The 15,339-nt window shown below is 45.4% G+C and overlaps 1 protein-coding gene across 2 annotated transcripts; it reads right to left on the minus strand.

Moving 5' to 3' along the window:
- Window positions 1-1,773: 1,773 nt before the first annotated feature.
- On the minus strand, window positions 1,774-15,156 carry NOL9 (nucleolar protein 9). 2 transcript variants are annotated; one of them, XM_054009376.1, is made up of 12 exons: window positions 14,860-15,156; window positions 14,125-14,347; window positions 12,937-13,064; window positions 11,730-11,868; window positions 11,000-11,096; window positions 10,089-10,186; window positions 8,637-8,798; window positions 8,068-8,362; window positions 4,737-4,848; window positions 3,934-4,111; window positions 2,553-2,686; window positions 1,774-2,124 (listed from the first exon to the last, which is right to left on the minus strand). In XM_054009376.1, the coding sequence occupies exons 1-12, from the start codon at window positions 15,154-15,156 to the stop codon at window positions 2,011-2,013; spliced, it is 1,977 nt and encodes a 658-aa protein (XP_053865351.1). In that variant the 3' UTR covers window positions 1,774-2,010. The 2 variants fall into 2 exon arrangements, with proteins under 2 accessions (XP_053865351.1, XP_053865350.1); XM_054009375.1 differs by having other exon boundaries at window positions 1,774-2,127.
- Window positions 15,157-15,339: the final 183 nt, after the last annotated feature.

Here is a 15,339-nt window from a genome sequence, read left to right on the forward strand (position 1 = left end):
ACAAGTGACCCGACTCCCTCTAGTGGCCCTATTTGGAAAGTTATATACAGTACAGTGACTCCTCACTAACGTTGTAGTTCTGTTCCTGAAAAATGCGACTAAGACAAACGATGTTAAGCGAATCCAATTTCCCCATAAGAATTAATGTAAATGGGGAGTGGAGGGGGAGTTAGGTTCCAGGGAAATTTTTTTCACCAGACAAAAAGTTATATACATACATACACACACACACACACACACACACACACACAGTATATGTTTTAAACAATCAGTTTAATACTGTTCACAGCTATGATGATGTGAAGCTTGGTTGAGGTGGTGAAGTTAGAGGGTGGGATATTTCCCAGGGAATGCCTTGCTGCTAAATCAGTGGTTCTCAAACTTTTGTCCTGGTGACCCCTTTCACATAGAAAGCCTCTGAGTGCGACCTCCCCCCCCATAAATTAAAAATACTTTTTTATATATTTAACACCATTATAAATGCTGGAGGCAAAGCAGGGTTTGGGGTGGAGGCTGACAGCTCACAACCCCCCATGTAATGACCTCGTCACCCCTGAGGGGTCCCGACCCCCAGTTTGAGAACCCCGTGCTAAATGATGAACTAGCACTCAGCTGAGCCCTCAAGGGTTAACACGTTGTTAATGTAGCCTCTCACTCTACAAGACAGCAGGAATGGAGGGGAGGGGAGAAAGCATAGCAGACAGAGACACACCTTGTGTGTGGGAGAGAGAGAGAAATGCACACTGCCCCTTTAAGTAAGATGACCCACTCTTAAGTGCATTGTCTTTTTAAGTGGATCAGGAAGTTGAGACAGCAGCTGCTGCCCCAGGCGCTCTCGGTCTCTCTATGGAGAAGGGGTAAGTGGGGTGTAGGAGCAGGGGGGAGGGGGACACCCTGACATTAGCCACACACAGCAAGCAGGAGGCTCGGGGAGTAGCTCCAAGGCAGAGGGCAGGAGCCGCGAATGGCAGTGGGGGAGGGACAGCTGCTAGCATGCTGGGAGGCTGTAGCACAGGAAGCTTAAGGGAGCTGATAGGGGGGCTGCCGGTCCACCCTGGTTCCAAGCCCCCACCAGCTAGCTGCAACGGGCTGCTCTTCCTGCAAGCAGTGGACAAAGCAAGGAGACGTTAGAAGGGAGCATTGCACAACTTTAAACAAGCATGTTTCCTAATTGATCAGCAACGTAACAAAAAAACAACATTAACCAGGATGACTTTAAGTGAGAAGTTACTGTACCTTGAAAATCTACAGAAGTGTTTACAAGATGTTACTGTTTTTCATATAGAAAACTGAGGGATAGCTCAGTGGTTTGAGCATTGGCCTGCTAAACTCAGGGTTGTGAGTTCAATCCTTGAGGGGGGGGCCACTTAGGGATCTAGGGCAAAATCAGTACTTGGTCCTGCTAGAGGAGGCTGGACTCGATGACCTTTCAGGGTCCCTTCCAGTTCTAGGAGATCGGTATATTTCCATATATTATAAATGATCCAATTTAATAAAAGACATAAAATTAGTATCCACAGAGGGATAGTTAAGTCACTGCAGACTCCATGACTAGAGCTCAGAAAGTTGGGATGCCACTAATTTATAAATAAGCAATTAGGTAGAGATGATCAGGACACTGGAATTAACCAGAGATCTTAAAAAGTATCCCCTTCCTATGGCTCCCAGTACAATGGAGACATTTGCTCAAAGTACATCACCTTCAGGATAACTGGAACAGAGTGACCCCAGCTATACCTGGGTCAGTGTGGGATTTGAAAGAGAAACTGAAACTGAAGTTTTTAATAGATGTTTACTATAAAACACAAAGGTACATAATGGAAGTATAAAAAGTAAGCAGTTAGCAGGTAAGCACTACACAGTTTGCACTGGATGATAAATGCTCTTCCTCACAGTTCTGTGGGGCCTTTGTTGGTTCCAAGAACGTGCCAAGTTCTCTGGGAAGCTCCCTGGCCCCTTATTATGAAACAAACCCTGTAATTCATTCTCTCACAAGGCTTTAAACGGAGCTTATGATCTACTGTGTTCTCTTCTCTTGAGGTGCTTCTTCATTTTCAACTTCCCAGCTCCCGAAATGTCATAATTGTATTCAGATGTCACATAGGGGATCTCCCCTTCAGTTCCCTGCTGAAACACAAAGACAAACTGAAAGACACTGCCAGTCTGAACACTACTTTGTTCCATTTCATTTATGCAGACTGACAGAATTTAGCAGTTTACCACTGGGCAGCTCTAAGAATCATGTACTGCAACACACAAGATTTTAAAAAGTAAGTTTAATATTGAAAATAGAAATCGCCACTTAATTAGTTTTTGAGAGAGAGAGAGAGAGCGAGCGAGCGCGCATTTAATAAGCTCATATACTTAATACAGAACGTTCCCATCTTGGAGCCCTAACCAGCAGCTAATACCCATAAGCCTCCCAGCTCACGCATGCCTTATAATATAGCTGATTTAATACAAGAAATAGATTTTATATCTTCTAATTATAATACATGTCACCCTGCTGTACAGGTAGAAGCTGTTTGAAGATCTTCATAAGTCACCCTTACCTGGTTTGTAAAGACACAATCTGGAATGGTGATAGTTCCCAGCAGCAGACTGTTTACAAGTCTTAAGTTTTCTGGAGGTACTGGAGTCAGAATATGGTAAAGCTTCCTCTCCATGTCAACCCCTCGGATAATTCCTTTAAAATATATTTACAGTTCAGTCTTAAATCCTCTGAACTACTGCAGGGTGCACAATCACTGCATAGTTGAAATTCTTTGCACGGGCTGGTAATTTCTTAAAGTAATGTTTGTTTAAGCAGGAATCATGCTCTAGACAGAGGCTGAAATACAATTCTCTTGCTACTCTTGTGATTTGTCTCGTACCCTCCATCCCCTTTTGGTCATGAAAAACCCCAATACCCCAGATGTCAACTCCAGGCTAGTTCTTTCCAGGAGCAGCAACAGAATCTTCAGATTTGCAAGTAAAATTGCTGTGTGTTTTGAAAACAGATGTGCAAACACACATTGATGCAATGCTGAAGTTGTATAGCTAAAAGTCATTAGAGGCAATGCAAATATTTAGATTCCAACAGCAACACATCCTGCTATGGTTTGTGATAAAATGGTATTTGTCATTAAATGTATATTAAAATAAAACTTTTTTAAAGAGAGAACAAATATGTGCACAATGCAGTCAAGTTAAAGTTGCAGGGGAACTCTACTTTGCACTTCTGGACTGATTTTCCCTGTGTGACTTTAACATTGCTTCAACTGTTCGGAACGCCCTCCCGCCCCCCCACCCCCCACCCCCCCACACACACTCCTTGTTTGTGGCTATGCTCCTGCAGAGCTCCAGGGAACCCTGAATGCTCCTGATATAGAAAGCAACTGAGAATTGTTGCATCAAAACCAGACTTTTTTCAAATTAAGCAGAGATGAGTGCTCAGTGAGGATTAGGCCCATGGTAAAGTTCAGACTTCAGGCGACTTTTGCTGTAGCCCTGTTCAGAGAAGTGTGCTTATTTTTTCCCCCTACAATAAGAACATTTTACCCCAATCCACACAGGTTGAGACAGCTGAATGGATTTGAGCACAACTTCCTGAAGTTGATCTTAAATATCTGAACCTGAAGGAAAATAATGCATCAACTTATGAATAAATGCAAAGAAGAGACTACAATGGAAACTGTTTTGCAACCTTAACTGTAGCTATTGCCACTAGTCACTAAGACAGAGGGCTCACAAACAAAGGTTATAATGGAAAACAAAACCCGTAGAGAAGAAGCAGATGTTTATTCTTTTACTCTACTGCTATTTTTCAAGTTACCTTTGAAAGAGTGATTAAAACATTAAAACAGATGACTCCTTTATGCTGCAGACTCAACATATGATCAGAAGGGGCAATTTAGTTTAAGCAATGCTAAAGTCTGCCCAGGATTCACTCACCGAAGCCCAAGCAATCACAGACTGGTGTCTGCGTAAGCAAGACTGGCCCATCAGTCGGACATCTGACCTCATCCAATATCCTGCAGAGACCGACCCAGCTGGCATTTACTGAATACAGGATGTGTGTAGGAGCAACATCAGTGTGAATAACCCTGAGCGCAACAGCATTGAAAGGTACCTAGAAAATAAGCCCGGATCATTAGTTCAACTTGAATTTAGTTCTGAATTGCAATAGACACATAATTGTAGTTATTTCTATCATCATTACTATATGCAGTGTTGTTGTAGCCATAACTGTACACAAACTGAAATCTGCTGTGCGCTGTGTACCTACCTACATTAGTGACAACACAATACTATAATCACAAATGGCTGACCAAGAGACACGCAAAATACTTGCTATATACATTTCAGGGAGTGCTGGCATAAATGTTAGCCTGAGAGATATGTTTTACAAGTAGGTTATTATTGTTCCTAACATTCAGACAGGATCTTTTTGTTGACAGTTCCGTAAAACATTTAGAATATACATCTCTACCCCGATATAACGCTGTCCTCGGGGGCCAAAAAAATCTTACCACGTTATAGGTGAAACCACATTAGATCGAACTTGCTTTGATCCGCCGGAGTGCGCAGCCCCGCCCCCCTGGAGCACTGCTTTACCGCATTATATCCGAATTCATGTTATATCGGGTTGCATTATATCGGGGTAGAAGTGTAGTAATCTAGATTACTAACAATCAACCTTCTGAATCCAGTCATCAAAACAGCATCTTCAATTCTTTCACAAAAGCTTAAGTTACCTGATAGGGAACCAGACTGTGTAAAGGACGTACTGATCTTGTTTCCAGAGGCTGAAGCTGGCCAAGGTAACCTAACATTGCCATATCCCGGAGGATACTGCTATGGACCCGTCTGGAAAAATAAGCAAACAAATGATGCAGAGATGAAAAACAGTCACGCTCCAGTTCGAACATAAACACTTACTCAGACATTTCAGAATTTGCAGTGTGATACTTGTTATATTCAATATTTTAGAAGGTTTATTTTTAAATTTCTGTTGTTCAGACCTATTTAGAGCTATGTTTTATTAACCTGGTGGTTCTGAGATTCCACGGTTCAGTTGCAGGATGATGTTGTAAGGCTGCTTACTTTAGGCAGCAGTCACTTTTTAGATTCTGGCTCTCTTCTCCAGTCCTGATAGCCAGGAGACTTTTCCATTAGCCAATTGGGAGAAAAGAGTCACGCTTTATCAAACAGTTCTTTAATGAAGGTTTCTGTGGAGCCAAGTCAAACACCCATGCACATCTAGGGTGACCAGACAGCAAATGTGAAAAATCAGGACGGGACGGGACGGGGTGGGGTAATAGGAGCCTATATAAGAAAAAGACTAAAAAAATCAAGACTGTCCCTATAAAATCGAGACATCTGGTCACCCTATGCACATCCCCAATATCAGAGAAATGGGAAGCATGTGATAGGATGAGAGCCAAGGAGAGGCAGTTCCTGACGCAATCTTTAGATAAATATCGGCTATTCAAGTTTGCCCTTAAACCATGGTAGCTGAAAGGCATATTGAGAGGCTTCAGGGCTTCTTCCTGTCCACAGCTTTAAATACTCCTGAGGGAATTATGGGCTACTGCGTGTGTGCATAATTAATGAGCTGTACATATTTTTATGCAGAAAAAAGCTTCTGCCAAAATGTTGCTGCAGTTCTGCCTTTTGCCCACCCGAAGGTGCTGCAGCACAAGAACAGCAGCTGCTCCCAGCAGAAAATAACTTGTGCAGTTCTGCCTTTTGCCCACCAGAGGCCACTGTGACGATAGAACACAGCAGCAGCTCCTAGCCAGCTAGGGAAGAGAAAGAGCTCCCTTCGTCGCAGCACCTGTCAGGCCAGGGTCAGACAGGGGCTTACAAGGGCTAGTGAGGGAGGACAGACTGGGGCAGGGACTGAATGGGAAGTGGAGGCACAGGGCCACAGGGGAGGAAGGAGGTGCAGGGCCATATGGTGATGGGGGAAGGAGTGCAGAGCTACATAGGGACAGAAGGCAGCTGAGTGGGAGATACAGAGATACATTGGGATAGGGGAGGGGGTACAGAGACACAGAGAGCCATGGGAAGGGGGTGCAGGGCCACACGGGGATTGGGGCAGTGGGTGTCTGAATTGGGGTGGAGGGACACATGTGGACAGGGAGTGCAAGGACACATGGGGGTGCAAGGACACATGGGGACAGGGGCAATGTATCTGACTGAATGGGTGAAGCTAGGGGTCAGCCAGGGTCTGCATGGGGGAAGCTTCCTAACAATCTCTCCCCACCTTGCCAAAAACCTGTTCCATACTTTTCCCACCCATACCCAACACCCTGGCTCCTTCCCAGCAATTTACTTCCCTCTCCCTCAGCTCCTCTGTTACCCCTGACTCCCCCCAGCCTTTGCACTGCTTCTGAGGGGTGCAGGTCTCCCGGCCCTGGCCGGCCATGTGCCCAGGCTGTTGCACAGGGGCGTCTCCTCCCCAGGCCCGGCTTAGGATCCAACGGGGCAGTGAGGGGGTGGGGTGGGGATTTGGGGAGGGATCTAATAGGGGGAGGAAGAGGGCGGAGTCGGGGCGGGGGCGCAAGAGCCCCTCCGGGCTCCGCCTGTGCGTCGGCGCGGAGGGCAAAATTGCTTGTTTGTCCAGTGTCCCGACCGAACATCAGTCGGGACGCGGGACAAACAAGCAAATATCGGGACAGTCCCGATAAAATCGGGACGTCTGGTCACCCTAGAGGGGGCTCAGGGCTGGGGCAGAGGGGTGGGGTGTAGGGGTGTGAGGGCTCCAGCTGAGGGTACAGGCTCTTTGGAGGGACCAGGGATGGAGGGGCTCAGGGCTGAGGCAGAGGGTTGGGGTGCAAGCTCTGGGGTGGGGCTGGGGGGTTTGGGGTGCAGGCTGCCCCGGGGCTACAGCAGGGAGAGAGGACTCCCCCAGCTCTCTCCCCATAGCAGCACCTGGGCTGGGGGGGAGAGGCACCCCTCCCTGTTGCGGCAGCTCCGGTGCTGGGGTCGCGAGATAGGCACCTCTCCCCTGGCCGCAGCAGGTCCAGGGCTGGGTTGGGATGCCCTTCCACGGCAGATCCTAGCCAGGGGCGTTCCCTGAGCGCCTGTGTGGCACTTAATAGGCGGCTATGCAGCTGCGCAGCTTACAGGGAACTTAGTACCGCATGGCTATTAAATAGTTTCAGCAAAGCAAAAGGCTTTACTTTGCCATAACTGCAGTCCTCTGTTAAATCACTAGTGAAGGGGTGATTGCCTTGTTCCAGATACACAAGGCTGCCATTCAGCCTTGCACTTCTCTCATGAACTGATAAGCAGAACAGGATCAAATATTTCAAAACAAGTTTTTCATCCAAAAATGGCTTTTGAAATGGACTTTTTGCACACAAAAAAATTGGCAATACTGTCAATGTTTTTGTTTTTCATGAAAAAAATTTAGTTTGATATTTTTCAAAATCAAACTATCAAAATTATTAAATAAGGACTGGTAGTTATTCCAAGGTTTTAAATAACATTTTTGAAAAAATATTAGAAAGTACACAAAAAATGTGCCCACTTAATGGATTTTAAAACCAAAAGAGACCATTATGATAATCTAATCTGACCTGCATAAAACATGCCACAGAACCATGCCAATTAATTCTGCATGACAGCCACAACTTCTGTTTAAGCTATGGATAGCTAGAGAGATTCTAGTCTTGATTTAAAGATGTCAAGTGATGACAAATCCATCACATCCCTAGGTAAGTTGTTAGCATTGTTAATTATCCTCACTGTTAAAAATGTGGTATCTTGTCTGAATTTGTCTAGTGCCCATTTCCAACCACTGGGTTTTGTTATGCCTTTTTCCACCAGATTAAAGAGTCATCTACTATCAAATCTCTTCTCCATGTAGCTACTTTTGATGCTTCGACACTACGATGAGCGTGTCATACAAGTACCGGAACAGATACAAGTACGGCTCTGTGAAGGTAACATCAGATAGAGAGCTCTGCATTGTGCATTTACTTTCAAAATTTAGTAACTGTGAATGACATGCTGAAATGCAAACAAACTGCTGGAAACACACTACTCCATGGCACAAGCAGCAGCTTTTGTACTTACGCTTCACCAGCATTCCCTGCTCCAGGGAATTTTGGTTGTACGCACAGCAATTTATGTCCTGTAGTCGATGTTTGAAAGTCGCTTTCTCCTTCATACTGCTTCCAATCCTCCATTCCACTCACATCCATGCTCTTACACTTGCCCTGTAGTTTGCCTTTTGTATGTAGGCCAGCAGCAAGATTAATATATTCTGGGGTAAAGCGAGGCATATCCTTAAAGTCTTCCACACTGATCTGAACAATGTGACTGGGTGCCAGCAGTCGAATGATATCTATCAGAAGCAGCAATCCAACACCTTTGGGAATGGGAGGAGGGAGAGAGAACACACAGTTTGCAGAAGGTAGTGCAGTCACACCAGGTAAGCATCTTGCAGATCTGAACCTTGGTTATTAGAGACTCAGGAGTGTCTCTCAATGGTTGTTAGAGACATACAATAAACTCACACAGAATTAGAGTCATATTTCCCAGTCTCAGAATAGTTACAAAATATGTATCATGGCATGTATACTGTTAAGATATAGCATTAATCTTCTAATGCATCTCCAAAGATTAGATGTATGCTGGTTTACCTTTCACCCATCCCATTGTATTGATGACCAAAGGCACTTCTTTCTTGTAGGAGTTAAACACATACTTCACTGTGTCGATATATCTTTCTGTATCCTGATCACAACTAGTTTCTCCATAGTACACCATTTTACGGGGCATTCGCTGATGAGTGAATGGTGGACCTGAAAAAAGGCACACTGAAGTTTAACAGTAAATACTTGGGAGTTTCAGTAATTCAAAGAAAGCGGCCATAAAGAGTTAGCAAAACCCCCAAAACTCCTGAAGCACACATGCTCAATCCCTTTCTGTACTGATGGAAGTTCTTCCTCCTCAATTTGTATCCAGTTGTTTCACCTTTTTTGGAAAGGCTTGTACTTTAAGATTTTCTCCACTTACTCCAATGAACCCTTCCTCTGCCCTGCAGATCATTTCCTTTCAATTCTGAGTATACAGTCAAAGCCAGTCAGTCTCAATGTCTGAGTGTCAGAAACCTGATAAATCCACTAATGTGGTATGGAACTATACAATTCTTAAACATATGAGTTTATCAATTTATTTAGATTAACTACTATTCTAGAAGACAATTTGAGCAGGGTAGCAGTTTTTGGTCAGGAAGTAAAAAAGGAACACTAAATTGGAACAACAAAAGGACTGTGTGCATTACAATTTAGTAGTGTAAATACATTAGTCTTTTCCCTCCATGATGACAGAGCAGCCCAAGGCAAACAGCTGATCCAAAAACTAGACCACACCATTTGGTGACTGGGAACCTCTTTGGAAACACCCAAGGCCATAACTACTGACAGGTTTTCTACTTATGATTTTTCAAAACTTACAATATTCTTCCCTTTTTTCCCCACCCCAAGCTTAACATATTTACAATTTAAAACCAGGGTGAGAAGTTAAAAAAAAAAGTTTCAAACACAAGCCCCAGTAAGTTCTAGGGCCTTTTACCTTTAAAAACACATACTTATTTGACCCACATCTCTATCTGCATATCTCAAAAACATTAATAAACTTATCCTAAAGTTTCAGTGAGGTATGCAAGTATTATTCCCACTTTCACAGATGGAGAACTGAAGCAGAGAGATTAAATGATTTGCCCAAGGTGTCACATGAAGTCTGTGGCAGAGAGTGAAAACTAACTCAGGTCTGCTATATCCCAGGCCAACAGCATATAGAAAAGATCACCCTCACCACCCACTCCCATAAAATATGTAAAAACCAAGAAGGGAGAATAACTTGCCTGGTAGTTCTGATTTCCTAGAGATAGCACCTTGGAGGATTTCACTCCCGGGTCTTAGCTCCTTACCACAAGATTGGCAGGCCTCCTTCACTTACAATGTTTTTTGAACTGTGAGTAGAGTTAATATGGTTCTGTTAAGACACAGGAGTGAGAATCCTGCACAGTACCTTTAGAGAATAAATATATTTATATATTTCTGGTGATGAGAATATAGCAAAATACATACCAAGACATGGCTCTGACACATTAATTAAGGAGACACATCCAGGTGGTGTAAACTCCGTCTGTCCCAGATCACATTCCAAATATTCAACACAAGGAAGGCTACAATAAAAGAAGAAAGATATTTTAAGATGCACTGCATATTAGCATGTGTAAATAAAACAGAACAACATTTCACTTAGAATATATCTGGAAAAGAATCCAATTCTGACAGCCTTAAACACAATGAGAATCTCAGACACTGAATAAGATCACTAGCTTTCTGCCTCCTCTCTCTATTTGACAGACTGTAATGGTCAGGCAATGACAAACGGAGCCCTAGTTACAGTGTGTGTCATGGAGGTCATGGAAGTCACAGATTCCATTACTTTCTGCAACCTCCGTAACTTCTGCAGCATTCGGCGTGTGCTGGGTGGCCCTGGGGACAGCCACACCAGCCACTGCTCGGGCAGCCCCTGGCAGCAGCCGCAGTCCACTGGCCCCAGGCACCCCTAGATGTTTCCCCTCCTTCCCCCTGAACAGCCGCCCCCGCAGTTTTAGTCAGAGGTGTAAGTCACGGACAGGTCACAGGCTGTGAATATTTGTTGATTGCCTGTGACCTGTCCATGACTTTTACTAAAACTATCTTTGTAGTTTTAACTATAACCAACTACAACACTAGGCAAAATGCGTGGTCTGGACCAACGACAGCCCAATACCATTCCAGTCTTGAGCAGAGAGACTGCCAATCAATGCCAAATTGCACAAGTGGTACACACAGATGGGGACTGCCAATAAACAATTTTTGCTTCATGTTAATTTTCAAAAATATCCAAATCCCCAGTCATTATTATTTATAAATAATCCTATCATTTTTTCTTGCCCAGATCATAGAAGATTTGAAAATTTGAGTCTTATAGGATTAAAAAAACTCACTGATTCAGCAACAGGTTAATGAGATATCTGTTAAAAGTTGATTTTCCAATACTTTTTGGGCCACACACCAGAATGACAGGACAACCATCATCTTCCTCTGGAAAAACAAACATACCCTGAAATGGACCATTACTATAAATTAATCTCATGCATCCTACTCCACAAAAGTTGACAAAAATTTAATCTCAAGAGCTGAGCATTTTCATTGAAAGATCAGTTTACATAACATGGGCTTATATTTGCACTTTGGAACCAGAACAAGAGAGTTTTGTTTAAAGGTGAGGAGGGTATTTACATTTATAAGCACAAAATAAAAAGCCTTCTAAGAGGGTAGACTTCAACACCTGGGCACAAAATCAGTCTTGCAAAATTCTACTTGCCTACGGGAAATTATTTTGGGGCATGGATGGACAAAAACTGATTTCTCCCCTACCAAATCATCATAAAGGCACATTAGTTTTGGTGGCAGATCAGCAAGGCAGCAAAAAGCCTTATGGGTCATATAAACACTCCCTCCTCCCCCTTTAAGTACCTCAAAATAAGGTAACTCACACTCCGTTTGGTTCAGAAACTCTCCAAGGCTTGAAATTTGACCCAACCTTTTCACTATTGTCAGGGCATGGTTTCACAAGGATAAACTTAAGAAACAAACTCTGAGAAAGAAGCTTTTGCTCCCTTTAGATCATTGCAAAATGTAACATATTCAGTTCCATCAATTTAAGATACTCACCACAACACGCTTGTATTAACTCTTCAATTGCTGAAACTGAACTCTCCGACAAAAGCAGGCCACTTTCAGGATCACGTTTCCCAATACCAGTAGAAGCTAGAACTGCATCTTCTGGTGTGAAGCAAGAACCACTTTGTCTCTACAGATCAGCAAGCATATAACAGAGAAAGGTTTTAGCAAATTCATAACACACCAAATACAAAATAACTCCAGAATAACTCCTATTGTCTTATTTGACTGGACAGTGGTACCAGCACAGAATGATTTAGTCACATTAATTGTCTTCTCCGTTCTAGTTCTACAGAAGTCTTAAGTCCAGGTGATAGGAAGGAAGTGCTAGGAACAAGGTCTCATCTTCACTGACGTTCTAACCCCTACTTATTACAGCAAATGGCACCTTATAAATACCACAGACAGATATGTCTAAAATGGGGAGAATGATACCTCCTTTATAAAGCACTTGAAGATCTACTGACGAAAAACTCTATAAGAGCTAGGTATTATTATATACAGGTCTACAGCATGCAGACTATTGTAATCCATGGGAAACCAGCCTTATAATTCAAAGGCCTGGCAGCACACCCGAAAGTCACATGACAGACATAGGAAGAGGACATGATTGGAACATGAAACAAGGTGCTCTGGAAACAATAATGGGGCTGGGCCAGTCAAGTGGAGCTGCCACCAACTGCAGACAGAACAGGAAACACCAGAGGGCTGGGGAGTGTGGGGAGAAATGTATGGGAAGACAGTAGCAAGAAAGTGACTGCAACAAAGGACTAAGAAGGATAAGTAGTAAAAGAGGGAGTGAAGTTCTGGCAAAGGATAGATCCATGTATCATATATATATAAAAGAATGAATTACAACTAATTTACATGGTTATAATTCCATCACTGATTCAGTAACAGGCTAATGAAATATCAATAAATGTTGACTTTTAATGACTACATACATGATTCAAGCTTTGGTCTTATGGTAAATAACTAGAATACCTCTATGGAACTGTACCCCCTTACTTCACAATTCCTGGAAATTAGTCTGAATTTTATATACATGATGCATGCTGTTTTTCTGACCCACATTTTTATTGCTCCATACACAATTGATCTTCTCCTGAAGCCATGCAAATTTTTCTTCCCCATAAAACAATTCCCATAGACAAATGCAAGATTTCCATTAAGTAACGAAATGGAAGATGCATTTCACCTTTACTCTGAAGATATGGGAGAACTCTGGGTGATTAAGAATGAATCTTGTAACCGAAGTATCCAGACCATCCAACAGCACCACAGAACATAAAGGGGCAAAATTTTTCATCAGTTTTATTCTAGCATCTGCAAGATGACAACAGTTAGTCTTAAAACACTATATTTCACACAAAGTAGAATTCAAGTCCAAAACTGATACAATGAACAAATACTTTTTACATTATCTGACCTTCTTAATACCTGTGAGGTAGGTATCACCTCCATTTGACAAATGTGAAAAGAGAAGCAAACCTCTTATGTGATTTGCCAAGAAGTCAGTGATGTGCAGAATTAGAATTCATGAGTTCCTATTTTCCAGTCCTGTACTTGAAGAAATAAAACTACAGAGCTCCATGGAAAATGAGGAAGTATATTAGTACTCTAAAGCAAGGCAATAAACAACACTCAGTCATTTTCATTGCCATGCAAAAGTTATAAAGGCGATCTTGAGAGTTTGCCAGTGACTACGTTTACAACTATAGACCAAATATTTGTGTGTGTGAATGTAGTGTGGGAAAGATGATGGCCCCAAAGACTGTAGTACCCACTGGACAGACACAGCATGAAACACACCTCTCCCCTTAGTCCAGGTGACCTTTTAGGATCACCTAGTCTGACCTCTTATATAAAAGAGGCCCTAGAACTTCAACCAGTGATTCCTGCTTCTAGCTCAACAACTTGTGATTGAATAAAGCACATCTTTTAGAAATTCATCCAGTCTTGATTTAAGAACTGCCAGCAATAGAAAATTTACTACAGCATTTGGTAATCTGTACCAATGGTTAACTACCCTCACTGTTAAAAATTTGATTCTAATGGGAAGTTATTCTGCTTTGCCTCTAGAGAAACAGCCAGAAAAGGCATCAACAGCAATAGTGGTGATGAGGACATGTAGCTAGACTGGGACCACCCTACGTCATTTCACAGAGGCCACTGAATCATGTCAGGTGAAGATGACTTTTGATCACAACTCTAGTCTGCATTCAGAATGGTGACACAAAGATAAAAGGCTTATCTCACTACAAGGTCTCTGGAATTCTTCAGTCTGCCCCAAAGCAATTGGTTAAGGGTAGCCCTACATGCAACCAGCCCTAATGGCTCTTTACACCCCCAAATAGCAGACTCCCCACCCAAGCACACTGCTTACCACGTGGCACATGATGGGCTCTGAGCATCGCCCTGGCTGATATCCTCATCTCCTTCTTGGATTGCTCCAGCGTCTCGTAGGACACTGCTTCGATGGTCAGGGCACAGTGGGTCTGAGGGGAGAAGAGGTCGTAGGAAGGCTGATCCTGAGTGATGGTAAATCCAAACACTTGGACTGCACCATAGAGGCAGGTCAGGCGACATTTCCCAGCGAAGGTCAGCTTCTGTGGTGGGGAAACAGGAGATGAGATACTGACCACGGCTGAACACCAGGGCGGTGCTAGACCGGCAAGGGAGAGACAGCCGCTGCCATGGCAGTTCACACACGGGAGGTGCTGGGTTCTCCCCCCCAGGTGCCACCCAGCCCCCCCCTCCCTGCTCCCGCACTTGCCTAAGGCCCAAAGCCACCGCGGATCTTCAACCCCCCCCCCGCATCCCCGCCTGCCCCCCCCCCCCCGCATCCCCCCGCGTCCCCGCCTGCCCCCCCCACCGGCCACCCCCCCCCCCCCGCATCCCCGCCTGCCCCCCCCACCAGCCGCCTCCCCCCGCGTCCCCGCCTGCCCCCCCCCCCGGCCACCCCCTCCCGCATCCCCGCCTGCCCCCCCCCGGCCACCCCCCCCCGCATCCCCGCCTGCCCCCCCCCCGGCCACCCCCCCCCGCATCCCCGCCTGCCCCCCCCGGCCATCCCCCCCCCGCGTCCCCGCCTGCCCCCCCCACCAGTCGCCCCCCGCCAAACCTGGCCGTGCGGCAAGACCAGCACCACGGCGCCCTCCGTGGCCTCCACCGCGGCGAGGGTGCGCGCTGCCGGGGCCGCCTCCCCGCCGCCCCCCGGGCCCGGCGCCTGCAGCAGCCCCGAGCGCACGAAGGAGGCGGCGTATTCCCGCCACGCGTCCCGGCCGGGCCGCTCCCGCCACTTCCGGGCCGCAGCGCCCGAGCCGGGGCCTCCCTGCCGGCGGCCGCGGGCCAGGCGCTTCCGCGGGGGCTGCGCCCGGCGGGCCGGGGGGAAGCGGCGGAGAATAGGCGGCCTGGGCATGGCGGCCTCCAGGGCAACTCTCGCGAGAAGCGGGAGGGACCCACGGGATCGCGCGAGACCCGACTCAAGCGCCCACACCGGAGGCGGGGGGGGGGGGGAGTTATCGCGAGATCTGCCTGGAACAGCGCGTGGCGTGGGGCCACACCGAGGCTCGAGGCCGAGGGCGGGACGCAGCGAGAGCGG

The sequence above is a fragment of the Malaclemys terrapin genome, chromosome 19, assembly GCF_027887155.1.
Source record: "Malaclemys terrapin pileata isolate rMalTer1 chromosome 19, rMalTer1.hap1, whole genome shotgun sequence".
NCBI classification, from domain to species: Eukaryota; Metazoa; Chordata; order Testudines; family Emydidae; genus Malaclemys; species Malaclemys terrapin.

Coding starts and splice junctions, on each gene's coding strand:
- NOL9 (XM_054009375.1), bottom strand. CDS start 15,156: ATGCCCAGGCCGCCTATTCTCCGCCGCTTCCCCCCGGCCCGCCGGGCG. Junction 11,869..12,936: donor CCCATATCTTCAGAGTAAAG/GTGAAATGCATC, acceptor GCTGATCTGTAG/AGACAAAGTGGTTCTTGCTT. Junction 11,097..11,729: donor GTTAATACAAGCGTGTTGTG/GTGAGTATCTTA, acceptor TTGTTTTTCCAG/AGGAAGATGATGGTTGTCCT.